General features: G+C 46.9%; 1 protein-coding gene across 2 annotated transcripts in view; it reads left to right on the forward strand.

The window, feature by feature from the left end:
- Positions 1-6,915: 6,915 nt before the first annotated feature.
- TULP3 (TUB like protein 3) overlaps positions 6,916-27,039 on the forward strand; it is a 32,093-nt gene continuing 11,969 nt past the window's right edge. The window contains exons 1-4 of one of the 2 annotated variants that reach the window (XM_073621680.1): positions 6,916-7,085; positions 13,783-13,834; positions 14,174-14,342; positions 18,691-19,062. In XM_073621680.1, coding sequence (XP_073477781.1) covers positions 6,928-7,085; positions 13,783-13,834; positions 14,174-14,342; positions 18,691-19,062 — 751 coding nt within the window. In that variant the 5' untranslated portion in view covers positions 6,916-6,927. Of the gene's footprint in view, positions 7,179-13,782; positions 13,835-14,173; positions 14,343-18,690; positions 19,063-27,039 lie in introns of both variants that reach the window. The other variant, XM_073621681.1, reaches the window with a different exon arrangement.

The following is a 27,039-nucleotide window of genomic DNA, read 5'->3' on the forward strand; positions in this document are numbered from 1 at the left end:
AGAAATAATAAAGAAAGAAGTTTGTGAGAAGTCTGTGTGAATATGAACAGCAAAACAACTTCATTCTTCTAGCTTTATAAAGAAGAAGAGAGTGCGCTGCATTAATCAATTTAAAACATTGCAGCGTGACGAAAGTGCTATATCCATTACCAACGCTAATTTTACCAGACCGAGCACTTCCGTCTCGGAATTTATTCTGAGCATGTGTGGCACTTTGTGCGTCGGAATTGTCTACACACGCTCGGAATTTATGCGAACGGATTTTCTTGTCAGAAAATTTTATAGCCAGCTCTCAAACTTTGTGTGTTGGAAATTCCGATGGAAAAAGTCCGATGGAGCCCACACATGGTCGGAATTTCCGACAACAAGCTCCGATTGCACATTTTCCGTCGGAAAGTCCGACCGTGTGTACAGGGCATAATAGTTGTCCTGTGGACAGATTCTCCCACCTGAGCTGTGGATCTCTGCAACTCCTCCAGAGTTACCATGGGCCTCTGGGCTGCTTCTCTGATTAATGCTCTCCTTGCTCGGCTGTCAGTTTAGGTGGACAGCCATGTATTGGTAGGTTTGCAGTTGTACCATTCTGTGCCATATTCCATTTTCAGATGATGGATTGAACAGTGCTCCGTGAGATGTTCAAAGCTTGGGATAGTTTTTCATAACCTAACCCTGCTTTAAACTTCTTCAAAACTTTATCCCTGACCTGTCTGGTGTGTTCCATGGCCTTCATGATGCTGTTTGTTCACTAAGGTTCTCCAACAAACCTCTGTGGGCTTCACAGATCAGCTGTATTTATACTGAGATTAAATTACACACAGGTGGACTGTATTTACTAAGTAGGTGACTTCTGAAGACAATTGGTACCACTAGATTTTAGTTAGGGGTATCAGATTAAAGGGGGCTGAATACAAATACACGCAACACTTTTCAGATATTTATTTGTAAAAAAACTTTGAAAACCATTTATCATTTTTCTTCCACTTCACAATTATGTGCCACTTTGTGTTGGTCTATCACATAAAAAAACCCAATAAAATATATTTACATTATTGGTTGTAACCTGACAAAATGTGTAACATTTCAAGGGGTATGAATACTTTATCAAGGCACTGTATGTGCATATATATATATATATATATATATATATATATATATATATATATAGTAGTTCAGTGTTACTATAGTGGCGCTGTACTATGGGGGGTAGTGATCAAGGATTTTTTTTTTTTTTTTTTTTACCTATTATTGCCTATAACAGTAATAATCACTGTTAAAAGCAATAGTTTTAACTGCTATGAATAGCTTTTAATCATGACAGCTTGCTTACTATTGTGATTTGTGATTGGCAACAGCTAATCACATAGTACAGGGTGCTGTGATTTGCCCATGTACCATATGATAGTTGAGGGCCAATCACAACATCACACTAGTAAGCAAATCAGTCATAAATGGAAGCCATTCATTACTGTTTTGTATATGTTGTAATGTCACAGGTTCCCACCACTCTGGGGGCATGTCAATGCACATGTGCTCAGTGACGTACAGATAGCAGTAAATCTACTGTTAGCGGGTGGCAACCAGAAAACAGCATAGGCTGTATGCACAAATACAACTGCAATTCCTGTATACTGCAGAAGCAGCACACGTCAGAAAGGTGGAATTAGCCATTAGGCATACCTCCAAACCATCCCGGTTTCCGCAGGACTGTCCCAAGACTTCAAGTAAGTCCTGGGGTCCCACGGATCTGGGCTGGAGTACCGGAGCCCACTGATGAAACAAGTTCCAGCACTGGCCATCACTCAGTAGTGGTATCCTCAATGGGTGAAATGTGTGCTTCCACACACAGAACCAAGTGAGGATTCCTGCCAGCAAAGCTTTCTGGCAATCTATGCTTCCTTCCCCCAATGCAGTCATTTGTTGCTAGGACCGCCGGCGTCCTAGCAACCGATGACACACTTTTCAGGCCACCTCCCAGCCTTGCCCCTCACCTTTAGCTGCTGCTCTCAGCGGCTCCCGCCTGGTAAGGAGTCCTGTGGCCCTGCACTTTTTCTCTTGTCACACAAAGGTAGAGGCTTCTGTGTGACAGCGTCTGTGTGTTAGCCCCAGGCACCCAGGGGGGACATGCCCCACATTTACTGGTGGGTGCCCCGGGTCCTGACACCTCAACCGCCCTCTTTGTTTTTTTGTTTCGGGATTCTGAGCCAGTTTCTTTCTCTGCCTATCAGGACTGAAGCATGGAGCCAAGTGAAGTGCTGTGAAACCCCTCCTCGGCTCTGTGCTACAGATAGTCGGAGCTGTCAGCGGCACTGTGCTGGAAAAAAAAACACAGGAATACCAAACAGAATGGTGCCGGCTGCATTCTGTATTTGTAAGAGGTGGAAGAACTGGGGGGAGGGGGAGATTGTGAGAGAGCGGGGAGGGGAGGGGGCATTAGAGAGCTGGGGGCATTAGTCAGAGAGCTGGGGGGGCATTGGTGAGAGAGCTGGGGGCATATGTAAAAGGTGAGAGAGCTGGAGGGCATTTGTGGAAGCTAGGGAAGAGGGCATTTTTAAGAGGTGATAGAGCTGGGGGGCATTTGTGAGAGCTGGGGAAGAGGGCATTTTTAATACGTGATAGACCTGGGGGGCATTTGTGAGAGGTGAGGGAGATGGGGGGCATTTGTGAGAGCTGGGGGAGGGCATTTGTAAGAGGTGAGAGAGCTAGGACATTTGTGAGAGAGCTGGGGGGCATTTGTGAGAGGTGAGAGAGTTGGGGGGCATTTGTGAGAGCTGGGGGGCATATGTAAGAGGTGAGAGAGCTGGGAGGGCATTGGTGTGAGAACTGGGGGTCGTTTGTAAAAGGTGAGAGAACTGGAGGGCATTTGTGAAAGATGGGGGAGGGGGCATTTGTAAGATGTGAGAGAGCTGTAGAGCATTTGTGAGAGAGCTGGGGGGCATCTGTAAGAGATGAGAGAGTTGGGGGGCATTGGTGAGAGAGCTGTAAGAGGTGAGAGAGCCATCGGGCATTTGTGAGAGATGAGGGAGTTGGGGGACATTTTTGAGAGCTGAGGGGCATTTGTAGGAGGCGAGAGAGCTGGTAGGGCATTTGTGAGAGGTGAGGGAGTTGGGGGGCATTTGTGAGAGCTGGGGGAGGGGGCATTTGTGAGAAGTAAGAGAGTTGGGGGCCATTGGTGAAAGAGCTGTAAGAGGTGAGAGAGCTGTAGGGCATTTGTGAGAGTTGGGGGGGGGCATTTGTGAAAGCTGGGGGGGGGGACATTTGAAAGAGATGAGAGAGTGTGGGGGGCATTTGTGAGAGTTGTGTACTCCTGGAGCCCTGCACTCTCTGTTATGTACTGTATCCTAAACCTGACTGCAGTACTCCCCAACCCCTGTGCTCTGATTAACATACTCCTGCACTATACAGTATATACACAATACTGTACATTATATACTTCTCACAAAAGTGTCTCAATAGTTGCTGGTTGCTATGCAGTCCCTGTCTACATTAACTACTTCAGATCCGCGCTATAGTCGAATGACTGATTATGTGATGTCAACAGAGCCGGTAAAAAAAAAAAGCAGATCACCGGTGGCTGTGAGAGGGACATCAGTCCCGATCACGGCAAGCTGTCGCCAGATCCTCAGTGCCCACCTGTGCCCCCTGCCAGTGCCACCTAGCAGTAGGCAACAGTGCTGCCTACCAGTGCCCATCAGCGCCACCCATCAGTGCCCACAGTGCCACCTATCAGTGTCCACAATCAGTGCCTCAACAACAGTGCTGCACATCAGTGCCACCTATCAGTGCTCATCAGTGTCACCTACCAGTGTCCATCAGTGCCGCCCATCAGTGCCATCTATCAGTGGTACCTATCAGTGCCATCTTATCTGTGCCCATCAGTACCGCCTTATCTGTGCCTATCAGTGCCGCCTTAACTGTGCCTATCAGTGCACCCTATCAGTGCCCACCACTGCCGCCTCATCAGCGCATATCAATGAAGGAGAAAAATTACCTGTTTGCAAAATTTTATAACAAACTATGAAACATGATTTTTTTTTTTCAAAATTTTCCATCTTTTTTTGTTTGTTTGGCAAAAAATAAAAATCCCAGTTGTGATTAAATACCATCAAAATAAAGCTCTATTTGTGGGAAAAAATGATAAAAATTTCATTTGGGTACAGTGTTGTATGACTGCGCAATTGTCATTCAAAGTGTGTCAGCCCAGGAAGATGAAAATTGGTCTGGGCAGGAGGGGGGTTTAAGTGCCCAGTAAGCAAGTGGTTAATAAAGTTTTTCTTTAAAGTAGGCTCAGACAAAAAAAAAAAATAAAAGCATATTTTATAGGTACAAGGAAGCCTGGGTTTTGTTTAACCACGCCCCCCTCCCACTGTTATGACTTTGCCCACACCCACATTTTTGCAGCGGCACCCTACGCTCGCTGCAGCTTGCTTCCTCCCTCAATTATCCCTCATTCTAAAGTTCAAAAGTTGAGAGGTATGCTTTAGACCTCACGCACACTAGACACTTATAATGCTGCTGTAAGGGGCATCTGGAATTTTATTTTTTCCTGCCTCTACACGCCCCCTGCATGTTAGCCTATGTGTCATGCTTTTGCAGGAGTTTAGAACCCCCTCCCCCCCTCCGCACACCCTCCCGCCACTGCCAGCACATCCAGGAGCAGCAGAGTTTTGGCAGAAAAAACGTGCTTAAAAAATACCCTGTTTATTATTGCGCCAAAGTCATCTCTGAAAAAGGGTGCGGGAGCTACATTGGTGCGTTGTCCTTCCCCTTCAGGTGAATGTAGCCTAAATGAAACCTTCCATAAGAGAACTATGGAAGCTGCAACTGTAATTCCCTGGCAGTCATGTTGATCCTCTGACCGTTACTTTCCAAATCACTGACCTGGAACAAGCATGCAGCCAGTGAAGTCACAATGCCTTCTCACTTACTTGTAGCTGGTCAGTAAGGATGAGCTCCGGCGTGTTCGCACACTCCACCTGCAGAGCCCGCCAGGAAGTGGGCACGTCGCTGCGCTAATCACAAGCAGTGAAACATTTCCCGATGTGCGGCTGCAGAGATCGGGAAATGTCTCACTGCCTGTGATTAGCTGATTAGTGCCGACTTCCTGGCGGGCTCTGCACGTGGAGTGTGTGAACACGCCGGAGCTCATCCTTACTCAGGAAGTGTTGAAGCCATTAGATCACATGACAGCCTAATAGCAGTTTCAGGATGCGAGGTCCGCAGTGGCAGTATTGTCCTTGGCACAGATTCCCTTGTACTCCACAGTCTAGGTGACCAAGCCAAGACCTCTGGCTGGGTGAGCTCAAAGCCGACCTTCCTAAAAGATAACAGGATCTAATCCATAAACATCCAGTTATACCTGAAAGATCATATAGGTGAAAAAAAACTATCTGCCAAGATATTTAAAGCATAAAATCAGTGGGTGGCGGGTGTCATTCTGGGGTGTCAGTGGTTAATGGGGGGTATCAGTCTGGGGTGTCATTAGTTGGAGGTAGGCAGGTGTCAAACTGGAGTGTCAGTGCCTGGGGGTCAATCTGGGGATCAATGGTTTGGAGGGGTGGGGTGTCATGAATTGTGGGTGTCAATCTGGGGTGTTCCTGGGTAGGGGGAGTCAGTCTGGAAAGGTGGGGGGTGTCAGTCTGGGGTGTCTGTAGTTGGGGGTAGGCAGATGTCAGTCTGGAGTTTCAGTGGGTGGGGGGTGTCAGCGAGTGTCAGTGTGGGGTGTCAGTATTTGGCAGTAGGTGGGTGTCAGTGGGTATGGGGTGTCATTAGTTGGTGGCTAGGTGGGTGTCAGTGGGTAAGGGGTGTCAGTGAATAGGGGAGGTGTCAGTGGATAGGGGGGTTCATTGTGGGGTGTCAAGCAGTGTCAGTGTGAGGTGTCAATAGGGGCAGGTGGGTGTCAGTTTGGGGTGTCAATAGATGGGGTAGGTGGGTATTAATTTGGGGTGTCAATAGATGGGGGTAGGTGGGTGTTAGTTTGGGGTGTCAATAGAAGGGGGTAGGTGTCAGTTTGGGGTGTCAATAGATGGGGGTAGGTGGGTGTCAGTTTGGGGTGTCAACAGATGGGGGTAGGTGGGTGTCAGTTTGGGGTGTCAATAGATTGGGGTAGGGGGTGTCAGTTTGGGGTGTCAATAGAAAGGTTAGGTGGGTGTCAGTTTGGGGTGTCAATAGATGGAGGTAGGGGGTGTCAGTTTGGGGTGTCAATAGATGGGGGTAGGTGGGTGTCAGTGTGAGGTGTCAATAGATGGGGGTAGGTGGGTGTCAGTTTGGGGTGTCAATAGATGGGGTAGGTGGGTGTCAGTTTGGGGTGTCAATAGATGGGGGTAGGTGGGTGTCAGTTTGGGGTGTCAATAGATGGGGGTAGGTGGGTGTCAGTTTGGGGTGTCAATAGATGGGGGTAGGTGGGTGTCAGTTTGGGGTGTCAATAGATGGGGGTAGGTGGGTGTCAGTTTGGGGTGTCAATAGATGGGGGTAGGTGAGTGTCAGTTTGGGGTGTCAATAGATGGGGGTAGGTGGGTGTCCGTTTGGGGTGTCAATAGATGGGGGTAGGTGGGTGTCAGTTTGGGGTGTCAATAGATGGGGGTAGGGGGTGTCAGTGGGTGGGGGATTTCAGTGTGTGGATTCATTATTTAGGGGTAGGCAAGTGTGGGATGTCATTGGGTGTGTGGGGTGCCATTAGACTGATCCAGAGCAGGTAGGTGGGCTGATTATACAGTACATTAGGGGATTGGGATATACAGATCTGGCAGTACAGGATGGGATGTGATTATATAGTACATTAGTACAGGATGGGATGTATAATGAGGTCAGGTCTGCTGGTTACACAGTACAGCTGTCTAGTAGGTGATTGGTTAATTGCTGTATGCTCGGCTCCTTCCCCGGCCACGTCACGATCAGTGGACTGTAATGTGATGAAGCGGCGCATACTCAATGGGCACACAGGGGGATGCAGAATTCTCTCCTACACCGGTGCTCCCACCTCCCCTCATTTCTCAGCGCCGACTCCGCCTCCGGGACGCTGACTCACTGCCACAGCCTATAGCGCCAGACTCTGCTCTAGCGGCCTCCAATAGGAGGGCGGGACACTGGTGAGTGCCGTTGTCTGCCTGGTTGCTAAGAGACCTGAGTCTGGTCGCAGAGTGCAGGATGGAGCCCAGCGCAGATGGGAGCCCCGGGATCGGGTATGGGGTGGGGTACCGGAAACTATGGGTACAAAAGAAGGTACAGGGATAGAGGAGCAGGGGCCATGGGGTATGTAATGTGCAAGACAGGAGCACAGGGTATAAGGGGGGGTACAGTAGTACTGTGAACAAGAGGAACAGGGGCAAATGATACAGGAAAGAGATTTAAAGAAGAGTGCAGGGTATAAGGGGGTACAGGACAAGAACACTGGGTAAAAGGGGGTACAGGAAAAGAGCACTGGGTATAAGAGGGTACAGGACAAGAGCACTGGGTATAAGAGGATGTGGGACAAGAGCACTAAGTATAAGAGGGTATGGGACAAGAGCACTGGGTATAAGAGGATGTGGGACAAGAGCACTAAGTATAAGAGGGTATGGGACAAGAGCACTGGGTATAAGGAGGTGTGGGACAAGAGCACTAAGTATAAGGGGGTGCAGGACAAGAGCACTGGGTATAAGAGGGTACAGGACAAGAGCACTGGGTATAAGAGGGTGCGGGACAAGAGCACTGGGTATAAGAGGGTGCGGGACAAGAGCACTGGGTATAAGAGGGTGTGGGACAAGAGCACTAAGTATAAGGGGGTATGGGACAAGAGCACTGGGTATAAGGAGGTACGGGACAAGAGCACTGGGTATAGGGGGATACAGGACAAGAGCACTGGGTATAAGGGGTACAGGACAAGAGCACTGGGTATAAGGGGGTACGGGACAAGAGCACTGGGTATAAGGGGGTACGGGACAAGAGCACTGAGTATAGAGGGGTACGAGACAAGAGCACTGAGTATAAGGAGGTACGGGACAAGAGCACTGGGTATAAGGGGGTACAGGACAAGAGCACTGGGTATAAGGGGGTACGGGACAAGAGCACTGGATATAAGGGGGTACGGGACAAGAGCACTGGGTATAAGGGGGTACGGGACAAGAGCACTGGGTATAAGGGGGTACGGGACAAGAGCACTGGGTATAAGGGTGTACGGGACAAGAGCACTGGGTATAAGGAGGTACGGGACAAAAGCAGTGGGTATGAGGGGGTACGGGACAAGAGCACTGGGCATAAGGGGGTGCGGGACAAGAGCACTGGTTATAAGGAGGTACGGGACAAGAGCACTGAGTATAAGGGGGTACGGGACAAGAGCACTGGGTATAAGGGTGTACGGGACAAGAGCACTGGGTATAAGGAGGTACGCGACAAGAGCACTGGGTATAAGGGTGTACGGGACAAGAGCACTGGGTATAAGGAGGTACGGGACAAAAGCAGTGGGTATGAGGGGGTACGGGACAAAAGGAGTGAGTATAAGGGGGTACGGGACAAGAGCACTGGGTATAAGGGGGTGCGGGACAAGAGCACTGGTTATAAGGAGGTACGGGACAAGAGCACTGAGTATAAGGGGGTACGGGACAAGAGCACTGGGTATAAGGGTGTACGGGACAAGAGCACTGGGTATAAGGAGGTACGTGACAAGAGCACTGGGTATAAGGGGGTACGGGACAAGAGCACTGGGTATAAGGGGGTACGGGACAAGAGCACTGAGTATAAGGGGGTACGGAACAAGAGCACTGAGTATAAGGGGGTACGGGACAAGGGCACTGAGTATAAGGAGGTACGGGACAAGAGCACTGGGTATAGGGGTATACAGGACAAGAGCACTGGTTATAAGGGGGTACAGGACAAGAGCACTGGGTATAAGGGGATACGGGACAAGAGCACTGAGTATAAGGGGGTACGGAACAAGAGCACTGAGTATAAAGAGGTACGAGACAAGAGCACTGGGTATAAGGGGGTACGGGACAAGGGCACTGAGTATAAGGAGGTACGGGACAAGAGCACTGGGTATAAGAGCGTGTGGGACAAGAGCACTAAGTATAAGGGGGTATGGGACAAGAGCACTGGGTATAAGGAGGTACGGGACAAAAGCAGTGGGTATAAGGGGGTACGGGACAAGAGCACTGGGTATAAGGGGGTGCGGGACAAGAGTACTGGTTATAAGGAGGTACGGGACAAGAGCACTGAGTATAAGGGGGTACAAGACAAGTGCACTGAGTATAAGGGGGTACGGGACAAGAGCACTGGTTTTAAGGAGGTACGGGACAAGAGCACTCGTTATAAGGAGGTACGGGACAAGAGCACAGAGTGTAAGGGGGTATGGGACAAGAGCACTGGTTATAAGGAGATACGGGACAAGTGCACTGGGTATAAGGAGGTAGGGGACAAAAGCACTGAGTAAAAGGGGGTACGGGACAAGAGCACTGGTTATAAGGAGGTACGGGACAAGAGCACTGGTTATAAGGAGGTACGGGACAAGAGCACTGGGTATAAGGAGGTACGGGACAAAAGCAGTGGGTATGAGGGGGTACGGGACAAAAGGAGTGAGTATAAGGGGGTACGGGACAAGAGCACTGGGTATAAGGGGGTGCGGGACAAGAGCACTGGTTATAAGGAGGTACGGGACAAGAGCACTGAGTATAAGGGGGTACGGGACAAGAGCACTGGGTATAAGGGTGTACGGGACAAGAGCACTGGGTATAAGGAGGTACGCGACAAGAGCACTGGGTATAAGGGGGTACGGGACAAGAGCACTGGGTATAAGGGGGTACGGGACAAGAGCACTGGGTATAAGGGGGTACGGGACAAGAGCACTGAGTATAAGGAGGTACGGGACAAGAGCACTGGGTATAGGGGTATACAGGACAAGAGCACTGGTTATAAGGGGGTACAGGACAAGAGCACTGGGTATAAGGGGATACGGGACAAGAGCACTGAGTATAAGGGGGTACGGAACAAGAGCACTGAGTATAAAGAGGTACGGGACAAGAGCACTGGGTATAAGGGGGTACGGGACAAGGGCACTGAGTATAAGGAGGTACGGGACAAGAGCACTGGGTATAGGGGTATACAGGACAAGAGCACTGGTTATAAGGGGGTACAGGACAAGAGCACTGGGTATAAGGGGATACGGGACAAGAGCACTGAGTATAAGGGGGTACGGAACAAGAGCACTGAGTATAAAGAGGTACAGGACAAGAGCACTGGGTATAAGGGGGTACGGGACAAGGGCACTGAGTATAAGGAGGTACGGGACAAGAGCACTGGGTATTAGGAGGTATGGGACAAGAGCACTGGGTATAAGAGCGTGTGGGACAAGAGCACTAAGTATAAGGGGGTATGGGACAAAAGCACTGGGTATAAGGAGGTACGGGACAAAAGCAGTGGGTATAAGGGGGTACGGGACAAGAGCACTGGGTATAAGGGGGTGCGGAACAAGAGTACTGGTTATAAGGAGGTACGGGACAAGAGCACTGAGTATAAGGGGGTACAAGACAAGTGCACTTAGTATAAGGGGGTACGGGACAAGAGCACTCGTTATAAGGAGGTACGGGACAAGAGCACAGAGTGTAAGGGGGTATGGGACAAGAGCACTGGTTATAAGGAGATACGGGACAAGTGCACTGGGTATAAGGAGGTAGGGAACAAAAGCACTGAGTAAAAGGGGGTACGGGACAAGAGCACTGGTTATAAGGAGGTACGGGACAAGAGCACTGGTTAATAAGGAGGTACGGGACAAGAACACTGAGTATAAGGGGGTACGGGACAAGAGCACTGGGTATAAGGGGGTACGGGACAAGAGCACTGAGTATAAGGAGGTACGGGACAAGAGCACTGGGTATAGGGGGATACGGGACAAGAGCACTGGGTATAAGGGGGTATGGGACAAGGGCACTGGGTTTAAGGGGGTACGGGACAAGAGCACTGGGTATAAGGGGGTATGGGACAAGAGCACTGAATATAAGGAGGTACGGGGCAAGAGCACTGGGTATAAGGGGGTACGGGACAAGAGCACTGAGTATAAGGAGGTACGGGACAAGAGCACTGAGTATAAGGAGGTACGGGACAAGAGCACTGGGTATAGGGGGATACGGGACAAGAGCACTGGGTATAAGGGGGTATGGGACAAGAGCACTGGGTTTAAGGGGGTACGGGACAAGAGCACTGGGTATAAGGGGGTATGGGACAAGAGCACTGAGTATAAGGAGGTATGGGACAAGAGCACTGGGTATAGGGGGATACAGGACAAGAGCACTGGGTATAGGGGGATACAGGACAAGAGCACTGGGTATAAGGGGGTACGGGACAAGAGCACTGGGTATAAGGGGGTACGGGACAAGAGCACTGGGTATAAGGGGGTACGGGACAAGAGCACTGAGTATAGAGGGGTACGAGACAAGAGCACTGAGTATAAGGAGGTACGGGACAAGAGCACTGGGCATAAGGGGGTACAGGACAAGAGCACTGGGTATAAGGGGGTACGGGACAAGAGCACTGGGTATAAGGGGGTACGGGACAAGAGCACTGGGTATAAGGGGGTAAGGGACAAGAGCACTGGGTATAAGGGGGTACGGGACAAGAGCACTGAGTATAAGGAGGTACGGGACAAGAGCACTGGGTATAAGGGGGTACATGGGCACTGGTACAGGAGCACAAGGATTGGAGGTGTTGAAGCTCTGGGTTCACTGGGGTAAAGGAGCAATAGCTATAGGAAATGTAGGGACAGAATACAGGAGGTACAGGGGAGCTGGGTACAAGAGCACTAGGTGTAGGAGGTCTAGAAGCATCAGGCACAGGAGCACTAGTTGTAGGAGATATAGAAGCATCGGATCCAGGAGCACTAGGTATAGGAGATATAGAAGCAGCGGGTACGTGAACACTAGGTGTAGGAGATATAGAAGCACTGGGTGCAGGTAATAGATGTAAGAGATAAAGAAGCACTGGGTACAAGGGGATTAGGTGTAGGAGATATAGAAGCACCAGGTACAGGAGCACTAGGTATAGGAGATATAGAAGCACCAGGTACAGGAGCACTAGGTGTAGGAGATATAAAAGCACTGGGTGCAGGTAATAGATGTAAGAGATATAGAAGCACTGGGTACAATAGGATTAGGTGTAGGAGATATAGAAGCATTAGGTACAGGAGCACTAGGTGTAGGAGATATAGAAGCACTGGGTGCAGGTAATAGATGTAAGAGATAAAGAAGCACTGGGTACAAGGGGATTAGGTGTAGGAGATATAGAAGCACCAGGTACAGGAGCACTAAGTGTAGGAGATATAGAAGCACCAGGTACAGGAGCACTAGGTATAGGAGATATAGAAGCACCAGGTACAGGAGCACTAGGTGTAGGAGATATAGAAGCACTGGGTGCAGGTAATAGATGTAAGAGATATAAAAGCACTGGGTACAAGAGGATTAGGTGTAGGAGATATAGAAGCATTAGGTACAGGAGCACTAGGTGTAGAAGATATAAAAATACCGGGAGCATTGGGTGTAGGAGGTATAGAAGAACTGGGTGCAGGTGCAATAGATTTAAGAGATATAGAAGCACTGAGTACTAGAGGATTAGGTGTGAGAGGCATAGAAGCACTGGGTACAACATGATTAGGTGTAGGAGATATAGAAGCAGTAGGTACAGGAACATTGGGTATAGGAGATATAGAAGCACTAGGTACAAGAGGACTAGGTGTAGGAGATATAGAAGCACAGGGTACAGGAACACTAGGTGTAGGAGATATAAAAGCATCGGGCACAGGAACATTACGTATAAGAGATATAGAAGCACCAGGAGCAGTAGTACTAGGTGTAGGAGATAGCGAGCCACTGCATACTGAAGCAACAGGTTTAGGATATATAGAAACACCAGGCACAGGAGCACTGGATGTAGGAGATATAGAAGCATCAAGTACAAGAGCATTAAATGTAGGAAATATATAATCACCAGTTACAGGAGCACTAGGTGTACAGGTAGTACAGGATCATGGATATAGGAGGACTGGATGTAGAAAGTACAGGAGCACTTGGTACAGGGGCTACAGAAGCAATGGGTATAAGGGAGTACAGAAGCAACGGGTATTGGAAGTACAATAAGACCGGGTGCAGAAGCACTAGTATGGAGGAAGATGCAGTATGGTAAGTGTGGTAGCACTTGGTATAGGAGGTACAGGAGAAAGGATTTGGGAGGAGTGCGCACAGGAAAACAGGGTTCTGGGGTTGCAGGAGGAATCAGTCTAGGGGATTCAGAATATTTGGGTATCCTAGTACTGGATAAAGGAGTAGAGTGGAGAAGAGCCTTGGGTTCAGGAGGTGCAAGAGTAGTATGCATACCGGTCTGGGGGTGCAGGAATAGACCCACATAGAGTTTTGGGGGTGCAGGAGCTACAAGTACAAAATGGGAGTCTTCCTTTTTTCCTTTCCTTTGGTTTTTACCAGCTTTCAAAACTTAGCCACCCATCACCCTCTATTATATACATACAACTCACACCTGCCCACTCAGCACATGTTCTGCTCTAACACACCATACTGCATGCCTCTTATTCATCCTTCCTGTACTGTACTACTAATCCATTCTACAAGTATCCTTCCTCCTGAGGAACTTCGCTGTTACTCTCACAGTCATTAGGCGTTCACATGTCACCACTGACCCAGATGTTCAAAACTGCCTAGTTCTTTCCTTAGCTCGTGTTACCAGTAAGTGAGGCAATAAAAAGTGACTACTGCTTTCCTTTAAAAGCCCAGTGGTATAATTGCAGATTTTGTGTTATTTATTTTAATGCAGTATCCTCGATGATGAAAATGGAAGACTGCGACAGCTTAAACTGCATAACCAGGTAGGTCAGAAAAGCAGCAAAAAAGCTTTACTGACATGGAAGGTAAATTAACTGGCCCCTAACTGCCATGGAGGGTGAGCTGATCATATTTTGATACTTTGTAACTAATATGTCACATTTGCGCATTAATACATTTAATTTATTTTCTATTTCTTGTTATTTATTAGTTTATTTTCCTTATAAAAATGACATATTTTTGCAAAACCTTTTATGATTTTGAAGTTTTTATTACAAACATTATCTGAGATGTGGGGTCTCACATGAATCCACTCTTGTAGGAACATTGCTATCTCATTGATGGTCTTCTTTTTTCCACTTCCTACACTTCTACCTCTTTAGAGGATTCTGCTGGAAAATAAGCAGAGGAGAAAGAGGCAGGAGCTGCATATGGTACAGCCAAACCAAGACGCCAGACAACGCAGACCTAAATCCAGGAAAAGTGAGGAGCATGCGCCTCTGATGCAGTGTCAGACTCCTCGGTCTGTCTGTTCAGATGTCATCTTGGATGGTAAGAGCTCCCTATTTAGCTCCATTAGTAGACAGATGTTCAATATGTTTTCCACTGAAGAGGAGGCTGTAACATTTCTGGGGTGCCAGGGGGCTTGGCTCTGCAAAAGGAGAGTAAAATGCAGTGGAGTCCTGCCCCCCCCCCAATCCATGCGCCTGGCCCCTAATCTACATGCAGGGAGCCAGAGGCATGGAATGGATTTTAATGGGGGTTTTTTTAGCCCGAGGCTCTAATTGGCTTCAAAAAAGGGTGGGCTTGGGGCGCAGAGCACTGCACCTTGAGCCCACCCAGTTATGTGACAATAATGAATTAATATTGGCTATTGTCTTCCTGTTTCTTCTCCCAGTCAATCAGGAAGTGGGTCCTGTGACCTGATTGGCCGGGAGTCTTAGAGCAGATCAGGGAGACGAGGACGGCTACAAGCAGAGCAAGAACGCCGGGGGCAAGCTCGGCAGCAAGAAGCCCAAGGGGCAGAGATCCCTGGGGCTGAGCATTAACCCCTGAGAGAGGAAGAGGATGCATGATGAACAGTGCCTTGGACGGCCTCTGGTCTGTCATCCCCTATGCCCATAGCCCATCCATTTTAGAAACGCTCCAAGATTGCCACTGCCTGTTCGGCCTGGAGAAGTCCCGGCTCTTCTCCTAGAGCGAGGAGCCTCCTTACGGTAAGGCCTCTGATTGCCGCCGTCCAGGGGGTGGCGTCGGTGCGAGTGAGGTGGTGAGGTTTGTTTGTCAAAATTTGCATATTAATAATATTGCTGTTTGGATGGCTTAAAGGGGTTGTAAAGCTAAAAAGTTTTTTGGCAATATCTGATCTATATGCTATATAGATCATGAATCTAGCTGTTATTTCTGCCGAAATGTTTTATTTACCTGTTAGATAAATAGGCTTTATCAGCACTTCCTCCTTTCCTCTCTGTATGTTCTCCTCAACCACCGGGTTTTCTAGCGTGCTCCCTGCAGCAACGTCACGGCTTCAATGGAACTACAATTCCCTTGATGCTTAGCGGCATAGCGCATGCGCAGTGCCGCTTTTTCGCTGTGTGACGACGAAACTGAGGCACACTTCCACCTCAGCAAAAAAGGGGGCGGAGTAAAGGCGGGGCTGTGCTGAGATGGTCATTCAGATTACAACAGCAAGGCACGGGAGGTGGAGCTACAGCGTCTTAGACACGCCCACGGCTCCCCTGCCTCCTGTGCCTGTGAACGCATACAGCGTCTCCCCGCAGGTATGTAGTCCTGAGGGAGGGGGCGAGCACGCTGACTAACCCCCAGCCAGAACGGCTCGGATGTTGAGGGCAAGCTTCTACAAGAGGTACAGGAAGTTGAAAATTCACACACAGAAAAAAAGCATTTACAAAGGAAAACGAAGGAAAAGGTAAGTGAACCAACAGTACACTACCTTACAAGGACATTTACATTTAGAAAATAAAAAACAAACCTTTAGTATCACTTTAAGCTGACCATATATGGATTGAAATTCATCCGGTTCAGCAAGGACTGGCCGAATTTCAATCCATGTACCGACTAGCAGGTTGTACACAAGTCGATCTATCTATCGATTGACTTGTGTAAAACCAGCCTGTCGTTTTTATTATGAACAATCAGTGCCACCGGCTATAGCTGGCAACACTGATCATTGTATTCTGCTGGTGAGGAAGTCTCCAAGCCTGCGGAATAGAATAGCTCAGCAGGAAGGATTCCCCCATCGCATCGAATTTGTGGAAGGGGGAATTGTCTGGTTGAATGAAAAAAAATGGATCATGTATGACCTGCCCTAGAACAGATTAGGAAGGTACCATTCTGTTTACATGCATGTGAAATAAATAGGTTCATTTTAAGTAAGTTTTACAGAATGCACGATTGCTAATAGTCTGCAGCTTTCCATTTTGTATTTTTATCTGTGATTCTGCCACAAAAGGAGGTTTTTTTTTTTCTACCACTGAAAACTTGCGAAAATCCTTTTGAATTAAATAATGTTTGTTCTACTAGCTCTGTTTTTAAAATGGAACTTCACACTCTCAATCAACATTGACTATTTTTAATTCTTATGCAGCTAGCAATTGGTAAATTGATGGGAAGGTATATTTTATATTTACTTGTTTTAAACTTTTTTTTCTTTTTAACCGGTTCCCAACCGGCGCGCGCCGATGTACGTCGGCAGAATGGCACGGTTGGGCAAATGGGCGTACCCGTACATCCCTTTGAATTTGCCGCCGTGCCATTGCGTGCGCAGCGGCCAGGAGCTCCGTGAGTTGGGTCGCGGGTCCCGCGGACTTGATCGGCGCGGGGCTACCCGCGATCGCCTCACGGAGAGGACGAACGGGGAGATGCTAATGTAAACAAGCATCTCCCCATTCTGCCTAGTGACAGGGAGCAGAAATCAGTGATGTGTCACATGTAGCCACTCCCCCCCACAGTTAGCAACACTCCCTAGGACATACTTAACCCCTCCCTAGCCCCCTAGTGGTTAACCCCTTCACTGCCAGTGTCATTTACACAGGAATCAGTGCATTTGTATAGCACTGATTGCTGTATAAATGACAATGGTCCCAAAAATGTGTCAAAAAGGTCTGATGTGTCCGCCATAATGTCGCAGTCACGATAAAAATCGCTGATCGCCGCCATTAATAGTAAAGAAAAATTAATAATAATTATTATATTAAATATATATTATTAATTAATAATAAAAATGCCATAAAACTATCCCGCGCAAACCAATCAATAAACGCCTATTGCGATTTTTTTTTTTTTTTTTTTTTTTTTTTTTTTTTTTTACCAAGAATATGTAGAAGAATACGTATCGGCCTAAACTGAGGAAAAAAAAGTTTTTTTTAATATTTTTTGGGGATATTTATTATAGCAAAAAGTAAAAAATAATGTGTTTTTTTTTTTTTTTTTTTTTTTCAAAATTGTCGCTATTTTTTTGTTTATAGTGCAAAAAATAAAAAACGCAGAGGTCATCAAATACCACCAAAAGAAAGCTCTATTTGTGGGGAAAAAAGGACGTCAATTTTGTTTGGGAGCCATGTCGCACGACCGCACAATTGTCAGTTAAAGCGAAGCTGTGCCGATTCACAAAAAAAAGCACTGGTCAGGAAGGGGGTAAATTCTTCCGGGGCTGAAGTGGTTAAAGCGGTGTTTCGGCCCATAATATAGCTGCTGACTTTTAATATTAGGACACTTACCTGTCCTGGAATCCAGCGATGTCGGCACTGCTGCCGATTATTCCATCGGCTGTCGGGTGCTGCTGCCGCCATTGCCGGTAAGGGAACCCGGCAGTGAAGCCGAAACGCGCTGCACTCTCTTACTGGCCCGGCAGCAGGGAAAGGAAGGAGGGGGGCCGGATTTCTGACGTAGCTTGCCGTGCGAGGGCCGACGAAAGTGGGGACATGGTACCTGTCAAACAGGTTCCCGCTCCCCCCTTCCCCCCGAAAGGTGCCAAATGTGGCACTGGGGGTGGGGGGGAGGACAGATAAGCAGAAGTTCCACTTTTGGGTGGAACTCCGCTTTAACACGTCTTCAGTTACTTCCTGGTTTCTTGACTAGGGAAATGATGTCATACTCCCCAGGAGTCTTTAGAAGGGGAGGACGGGTTTTCTCTGTTAAACACACCCTCCTGTCTGCATGCCTGAGCTAAGGACAGATGGATTCCAGGAAGTAAATGCTACATGAATCATCTGCCCTTACTCAAGATGGCCACAGCCAGAAATGTTAGGGGGTGTTTTTTTTCAATGTGATTTCTCAACAAAATAAAGCATGGAGAGATGGATGGATGGGGGAGTTTGCGTTGAATATTAAAGCATTTGTTACTTATTCCTAATATGTGCCTGCTGTACCATGTACTTGTATGAGAAAGTAGCCTGTTCTCTTTGTATTGCTTCCTTTGTGCGAAATCCCTGGTGTTCCTGCTGGTCCCCTTTCTTTCCTATTAAAAACTGACCACACTAAGCAGGAGAACACACCGTGTTCAGTTCTCTAGCTATGCTGGGAACTCAGTTTACTCTCCTTCAATGATCAGACTTGCCCTGACATGCCCTTCCCTGCACAGCCTTTCACTGGAAAGCTCAGTGAGTGTGCTGCTGTTTCTCCTCCCCCCAGTTCTTACGCAGCTGAGAACAGAGGGAAGGTGATCACTTATAAAATAGGAAAAAATGTATCTATAATGTTTTTTAATATCTAAACAAAAATGTTTTGCCTTTCATTTCTATTTTAAACTGAATGGGTTGTTTTACAAGGTGACTGTTTACATTTACTTTTAAATACGAATTGAATGGTTTTTTTTTGGGTTGTGGTGCCCAGATGCAGTTTAGTTCTCCTTTAAATGAACATTCTCCTACTCCTTTAGGAATTGATGGTCCAGCTGCCTTCCTTCATTCCGACACTCAAGACTTGGAGTACAAAATCCACATTTTGTCAGTTGGAGAAACTTGCCTTGATGACACTGAATCTGACAACTCAAGACCCAACTCTAGCGACACAAGCTCCAGGTCAAGGCTTAGTGAGGGCAAAGCATCAGTGAAGGTTAGAGGCAGGTCTGAGGTCACCAATGAGTCTAGTGCCCAGTCTGCTGCCACCGAAGTGAAACCCCAGAAGGTGGTAAAAGAGGCAAAGTCCCGATCCAGAAAGACCACAGCCCGACCTGATCCCATGGAGGAGGATGCTCAGGTGAATGAAGACGAATCGAGACAGGATCTTCTGGAAAAGCTGCAAGAAAGAGGTTAGTGAAAATTTTCTTTGGGCCTTGGTGCATTGTGCTTTTGCCATGTGCATCATCTTCGTATTAACATTTAAAGTGATTGTAAAGTCTTGTGTTTTTTTTCTTTTTTTTTTTTTTAAATAACAAACATGTCATACTTACGTCCTCTGTGCGGTTGGTTTTGCACAGAGTGGCCTGGATTCTTCCCTTCTCAAGGCCCTCTTTGGCTCTCCTGGCCCCTCCCTCCTGTTGAGTGCCCATACAGCAAGCAGCTTACTATGGGGACAACCGAGCCGAGTCACAGCTTCCTGTGTCCATACAGACACTGAGCCGTGGCCCCGCCCCCCTCTCCTGATTGGCTGGCTGGCTGACTTTGACATCAGCGGGAGCCAATTGTGCCACTCTGCTCTCACAGCCAATAAGGAGGGGAGTCCTGGGCAGCTGAGACACTCCTGCAACATCGCTGGATAAAAATGGGCTCAGGTAAGTATTAAGGGGCTCATGGGGGCTGCTGCACATAGGTTTTTTTTTATCTTCTTAATGCAAAGAATGCATTAAGATAAAACCTTCTGCCTTTACAATCCCTTTAAGCTGAACCTCAGATCTTCAGTCTTGCATAAGGATGAGCAAGCCGCACGTGCAGAGCCCGCCAGGAAGTCGGCACTGCACAGCGCTAATCACAAGCAGTGAGACATTGTTCCGATGCGCAGCTGCAGAGATCGGGAAATGTCTCACTGCTTGTGATTAGCGTTGTGCAGTGCCGACTTCCTGGCGGGCTCTGCATATGGGGCTTGCGAACATGCCTGAGCTCATCCTTAGTTTCACACAGTTGTACAGGCTCCTCTCCTCTACTGATATTACTTACTCTAATTTTTACTGCACACTGTAAGCTTCTTGTAGTGTGCACCAGAAGCTGCAGCAAGTCATATAGATCCTGCCTCATTTCCTATCTGGAGGGAATCTGGCATCATCTAGCTCTTTTCTCCCCAGCCTGACTGTCCTTGGCCTGCTCCTTTTAAAGCGGAAGTAACCGGATCCATAAAACTGTTTCATTTCCGACACATGCTGGAATTGTAACACTCCCATTGGTTGTGCTCTCAACCAAACTGTCAAACCATCCAATGGCTGGTGTCATAACTGATCACGTGTAGCATCATGGCAGTTGTAGATTAAACAGAGGCAAAGATGGCAGCTTCCTTGGCTGAAACAATAGGGAGGTTTACTTACACTTTAGTTGAATATTAGATCTTTTAATCATGGAGGCTCAGCATCACGTGTGGGCGTTGCCTAGCGTGATCTGTATGTAAATACAGCCTGCCCAGGAACACCCACTCCTCAAGACTGACATCCACCCTTCAAGCCATTTTGATATTTGCATAACTCCTCCCAAGAACCAACCCACTGATTGGTTCAGGGCTGAGGGTTCTTGAGAGGAGTACTGAGGCAGGGTGCTGTAATGTTTTCACACCCTGCCAGCCCCTCCCGGCAGCCGTGATTTCCCTGCATTGCATAGAGATTCACAGAGACACAGTGATGATATCACTGAATCTAAAATATTGAATGTAATGGAAACAAAAAGATTTCATTTAAAAATGTCATTAGCATGTTGATAAGTGGGGAAATGAGGAAACAGTGAACAAAAAATATAAGCAGATTACATTTCAGCTTTAAATAATACAGATATATATTTTGCTCCACTCATAATTGTAATCTGAGATTTACTTGTATCTCAGGACAACAAAAGCAAAACACATCTACTTATTCATATAATGCCACTGAAAAGGCAGAAGCAGGAAATAGCATATTATTAACACAGTAAATTGCTTGGAAGAAAAGTTGCTAGACAACCTATACAAGCTTTAAATTAGTTAGTGAATTCCATAACCTGCTGATTTCTTAGAACTTTCATGGATTGCATTGGAAAGGTATCCTTACTGGAATTTCCAGAACAATCCAAATGCTGTGGCCATTACAAAGGCAAATAATGGCCACAGACTCCTACAAGGGAACTCAATGTGTAATTAAAGCCAAACTCTCAACAAATATGATCACAGATGTCTTTAAAAAGAGGTCCAGCCCCCCCCCCCCACAAAAAAAATTAAAAGTCAGAAGCTACAAATACTGCAGCTGCTGACTTTTAATATATGGACACTGACTTGTTGAGGGTTCCTGCGATGTTTTCGGAACGTCTGTCGGGTACTGCCGCAACCATTTCTAATAAGGGAAACTGCCAGTGAAGACTTTTGGCTGCGCTTTCTAATTGGCCCGGCGGCAGAGGAAGGAGGAGGGGGGCCGATTGGGACTGCGCCATGGTGCCGTCTCCAGAAGTGGGGAACAGCACCTGTCAAAAATGGGTACCTGTTCCCAATGCCACATGTGGCACCTTTCGGGGGGGGAGAGACACGGATAAGCGGATGTTCCACCATTGAGTGGAACTCCGCATTTAAATAATGCTGGTATAAGTACCCGAATCTTTCTTTACAAAAATAATTATCTGATCCCCTTCAGATTTTGTACGTTTGCTCGCTTACAAAGAAATAAAGGGTCTATAATTTTTTATCATAGGTGTTTTTTAAATCACACAGACAGAATATCAACCAAAAATCCAGAAAAAAAACACATAATAAAAATATTATAAATCGAGTTGCAGTTAAGTGAGCAAAATAAGTATTTGACCCCCCCCTAGCAAAACATGACTTAGTACTTGGTGGGGAAACTCTTATTGGCTAGCACAGAGTTAAGATGTTTCTTGTAGTTAGTGACCAGGTTTGCACACATCTCAGGAGGGATTTTGGTCCACTCTTTACAGATCTTCTCTAAATCCTGAAAGTGATTGTAAAGTCTTGGTGTTTATTATTTTTATAGATTTTTTTTTTTTTTTTTTTTATATATATAATTACCTGCTCTGTGTAGTGGTTTTGCACAGAGCAACCCAGATCCTTCTCTTCTCAGGTCCCTCTTTGGCTCTCCTGGCCCCTCCCTCCTGTCGAGTGCCCCCAAAGTAAGCAGCTTGCTATGGGGGCACCTGAGCCGAGCTGCAGCTCTGTGTGTCCTTTTAGACACGGAGCCCTTCTTCGGCCCCGCCCCGCCCCCTCTCTTTCCTGATTGGCTAACTGACTTTGACAGCAGCAGGAGCCAATGGCACCGCTGCTGTATCTCATCCAATCAGGAGGGAGAGTCCCGGATGGCCGAGGCACTTGTGGACATCGCTGGATAGAGAGGGGTTAAATATAGGGGTTGCTGGGGTGCTGTAGCACACAGGTTTTTTATCTTAATGCATTAAGATAAAACGCCTTCTGCCTTTACAACCACTTCTAGGTTTCTTGGCTGTTGCTTGGCAACTCAAAGTTTCAGCTTCCTTTATAAATTTTCTATAGGATTAAGGTCTGGAGGCCACTCCATGACCTTAATGTGCTTCTTCTTGAGCCTCTTCTTCCTGAGCCTCTCCTTTGTTGCCTTGGCAGTATGTTTTGGGTCATTGTCATGCTGGAAGACCCATCCACGACCCATCTTCAGTGTTCTGGCCGAGGGAAGAACGTTCTCATCCAAGATTTTACAATACATGGTCCCGTTCATTGGCCCCTCAATGTGGCAAAGTCAGCCTGTATCTTGAGCAGAGAAACAGCCCCATAGCATAATGTTTCCACCTCTGTGCTTGACTGTACAGATGGTGTTCTTAGGGTCATAGTCAGCATTTTTCTTCCTCCAAACACGACGAGTTGAGTTAATGCCAAAGAGCTCAATTTTGGTCTCATCTGACCACAGCGCTTTCTCCCAATCCTTCTCTGAATCATTTAGATGTTCATTGGCAAACTTCAGACGGGCTGTACATGTGCCTTTTTAAGGGGGAACTTGCGGGCGCTGCAGGATTTTAATCCATGGCAGAATATTGTGTTACCAATGTGGTCCCAACTGCCTTGGGATCATTCACAAGCTCCTCCTGTGTAGTTCCAGGTGGTTCCCTCACTTTTCTCATGATCATCCTTATCCCATGAGGCGAAATTTGCATGGAGCTCCAGACTGAGGGTGATTGATGGTTATTTTATATTTCTTCCATTCGCGAATAATCGCTTCAACAGTTGTCTCCTTCTTTTAGCCCATACCAGCTTTGTGCGGGACTACAGTTGTGTCCCTGACGTTGTTTGACAGCTCTTTGGTTTTGCCCATGATGGTGGGTTTGAATGGAAGAAAGATTCTGTGGACAGGTGTCTTTTATACATGTAACGAGTTGTCTTAAATTGACAGGACTAATCTGTGTACCACATGAGCACATACTGTAGCCAATCCGTGGGAGCCAAAATTATTGTTGGTTGGTAGGGGATCAAACACTTATTTCACTCACTAAACTGCAACTCAATTTATAACATTTGTATCGTGTTTTTTTTCTGGATTTTTGGTTGATATTCTGTCTCTATGATTTAAAATACACCTATGATAAAATGATAGACCCTTCATTTCTTTTTAAGTGGGCAAACTTACAAAATCTTCCCAAAATGTATATACGCCTTTGCATTGTATATTAGTCAGCTACTGGTAACTTGCTGACTAGGATAGAGAGCACAGGGTTTACTTTGTCAGAATGCCACTGCACCATTATTGGCCAATGATATTATCACAATGTCAAAGTACTACGTTCTTCACAGCCAGGGCAGGCGGTCAGAATCACCAGAACCCCTTCCACTCGAATCCTGCAAAGCAGACAAGGTAGAAGTTGTAACATTGGGAAGGTGTAGATTAGAAAGATCTGATCGCATGGTGTCACCAGAGCATCCATTGAGAATCCCTAGTCCTGGAGACAACCTGTCCAGCTTCGCATTGAGAAAAGCAAACAAGTCCCTTCACCAAACCAAATGCAGTGTTTACAACCAATATGTAACAAATAAATATGCAACGTATCCACTTCCCCATGGGTGGACATTCATGGATGTCCTGGACTTTTATCTGTTATATCAGGATGATGTCTGCAGCCACAGTCATCACCCTCATCAACCCAGTATCTTTTTTTTTTTTTTTTTTTCCGCCAGCGATTCCCTGTGGTGTAAAAGCCATCCTAGCTGCTGATTAGCCGCTGGATTGCTTTTACAGGCGGCGGGAGGTTATGTGTAGTCCCATTCACCCCCCCCCCCCCCCCTGAGGCTCACTGGCGCCTCTCCAGGATCTCCTGTGTGATCAGGAAACCCAGTATCCGATCCTGCGGTGCCGCCGGGTTACCATAGAGCTGGTCTTGGATCCGATGGTCCTCGGTCCTCTCTGTGGTCCTGGGAGGCCAAAAGCGGCGTCATGGCGTCCCTTTCCAGTTCTGGCAGATGTAAACACTGCATTTTTTTTTTTTTTTTTTTAAAAAGCAGAGATCACATTTTTTTTTTCCAAGGTAGAGGAGAAATCTGGAATCTTAGTGACATTAGTCTCCATAAAGAGGACCTGCCATGCCTTATTTCTATCACAAGGGATGTTTACATTTCTTGTGATTAGGAATAAAGGAGATTAAAAAAGACAATTAAAGGGACAGTGTAAATATAAAAAGAAAATTAATAATAATAATCATATTTTTTTTTAAATGCCTCCACCCCCCCCCACCCCCCCAAATGCTTGCGCACAGAAGAAAAACACATACATAGGTCGTGCCCACGTATGTAATCAGTGTTAGCACCACACATGTGAGGTATCGCCCCAAACAGGGGATTTACTAAAAATGGTAGGTTTGTAGGTTTTATTGTCAAAGCCTAATTGAGCAAGCTGAAGTTAGAAGCTGATTGGTTACTATGCACAGCTGCACCAGATTCTCTGTGCACCAGTTTTAGTAAATCTCCCCTGCATATGTCTTGATGGCAGCGGCTTTACTTCTAATTTGAAGTCTAATTTCATACACATTATTCACAACAGCGTGGGTGTCGTACATTATTACAGCTTCACATTGAACCTGGATCCACATCTGGGGTACCCCATCGTCAGCAGAGCTCCTTGAACACTTCTGGAAGAAGGGCCCACTCCCATGGAGACAAATAAGCTGATGGCTGAGAAAACCCTCCTTCCCTTGCCTGGAATGTGGATAGCAGACAGTGCAGGAACACGGAGTTCCACCCAAGACAGTATGAGGTCCACTTCCTCCTGGGCCGCCCAACTTCTGGTGTCTCTTTGATATTTTATGTATGTCACTGTCTTGATGCTGTTCGACTGAACTTATACAGGGAGATCCTACAGCTACACTGACCAATGTAACCGGGCAAGGCGAATTGCCATCAGTTCCAGAATGTTGATAGGCAATGACTTTTTCTGCAATGACCAAGTCCCCGAGAGTGTCCAAAACACCTCCCCAGCCCAGCAGGCTGGCGTCCGACATCAGGACCCCCCCATAGATCTCCAGCATCCTTGAAGAGATTCACTAGTCTGCTGGGAAGTAACTGCAGGCATGATCCCTCTTTTCAAATGTCTCCTGCTTCCTTTACACTTCTGTCTTTTTCTTCTCTTTATCCTTTAGGGCCCTTTCACACTGGGGCGGGGGCGGCGGTAAAACGCTGCTATTATAAGCAGCACTTTATCGTCAGTATTCGGCCACTAGCGGGGCGGTTTTACCTCCCCCGCTAGCGGCCGAGAAAGGGTTAAATACCACCTGTGGTATAGCCGCGCTGTCCCATTGATTTCAATGGGCAGGAGTGGTGAAGGAGCGGTATACACTCCGCTCCTTCACCGCTCCGAAGATGCTGCTAGCAGGACTTTTTTTCCTGTCCTGCTAGCGCACCGCTCCAGTGTGAAAGCCCTCGGGGCTTTCACACTGGAGACAAAGCAGCGGCACTTTTGGATCGGTTTGCAGGCGCTATTATTAGCGCAATAGTGCCTGCAAACTGCCTCAGTGTGAAAGGGCCCTTTTGGAGGAATAAGCTACAGTCATATAATTGAAGGTTTAATGGTATAGATTTGTTTTATTACTGTTTGTTTACTTGTGTTGATGACTCATGCGTCTAATCTCCCTTTCCTCTGAAGCCCAATCCATGTTCGGATCATGCTTCAGAGGCTACTGATAGGTGGTGAGGAAGCGATGCGTCACTTTCTCACTGCCTGTTTTAACCCCATTTTTGCCAAGAAGTGTTTTGGACACTTTCGCAGAGCTTTCCCATTTACGTGAATGTGTAGTTAGTGGAAAATCATCAGTTTTTTGCATTTTTAATTAAATTGAGTCTAAAATTCAGATGATAATTCAACAGCCTGAACTTTCTGCCTGGACCCTTTTTTCCTCCGTCTACCTCCGTGTTGACGCCCAGCAGTGAATATACATCTCTTTACTACAGATGCACACTGTTCTCCATGTTTAAAAGCCCCTGCGGAAAGGACAAGATCCTGAAACGCTTCGGGCTCAATTTTCAAACGCAGGAGACTATATCAGTGTCATTGTGTATTTCAATGTCTTATTATTTGTTGTTCTTAACCAGTCAAGTGTAAGGTTGCACATGCACTGACTTCTTATTACAGTAATATTTAATAAATTATGTTTATACATAAACTGTTTTTGAATTTACACTTAGTTGCCTTTAAAGTCCCAACCCTCATTTGGGGGACTTCTCTTTACATATCTCAGAGCAGCTATCGCTGCTCACATGACCCGCTGCCTCTCTCCTCCTCTCCTCTTCCCCTCCCAACTGACATCAGTGGGGAATCCTCGGCCCCACCCACTGCAGCTGTCAGTGGGTGAGAGGAGAGAGCTAGCGGGTAAATTGAGCGGCGATCACTGCTCTGAGATATGGTAAAGAATGGCTTATTTTAATAAAACACAGACACAGGGGCACATAGGATTATTCAACAGACAGCATGGGATAAAGCAGATAAAGTGGCTTAACAACTTTAATTCTTCAGACATTTACCTTGCTCTCTTCATAGCTGTTTAAAAACGCTGCTCGATTACTTCTGCCTTACTTCCTGAACAAACTTTAGGTCATGACACAGGAAGAAGTTGACCAGCTGAGGGTAGATGATTCAGGGTGTGTGCTAATGAGATCAGCTGGT

This window comes from Aquarana catesbeiana, linkage group LG03, assembly GCF_042186555.1.
Source record: "Aquarana catesbeiana isolate 2022-GZ linkage group LG03, ASM4218655v1, whole genome shotgun sequence".
NCBI classification, from domain to species: domain Eukaryota; kingdom Metazoa; phylum Chordata; class Amphibia; order Anura; family Ranidae; genus Aquarana; species Aquarana catesbeiana.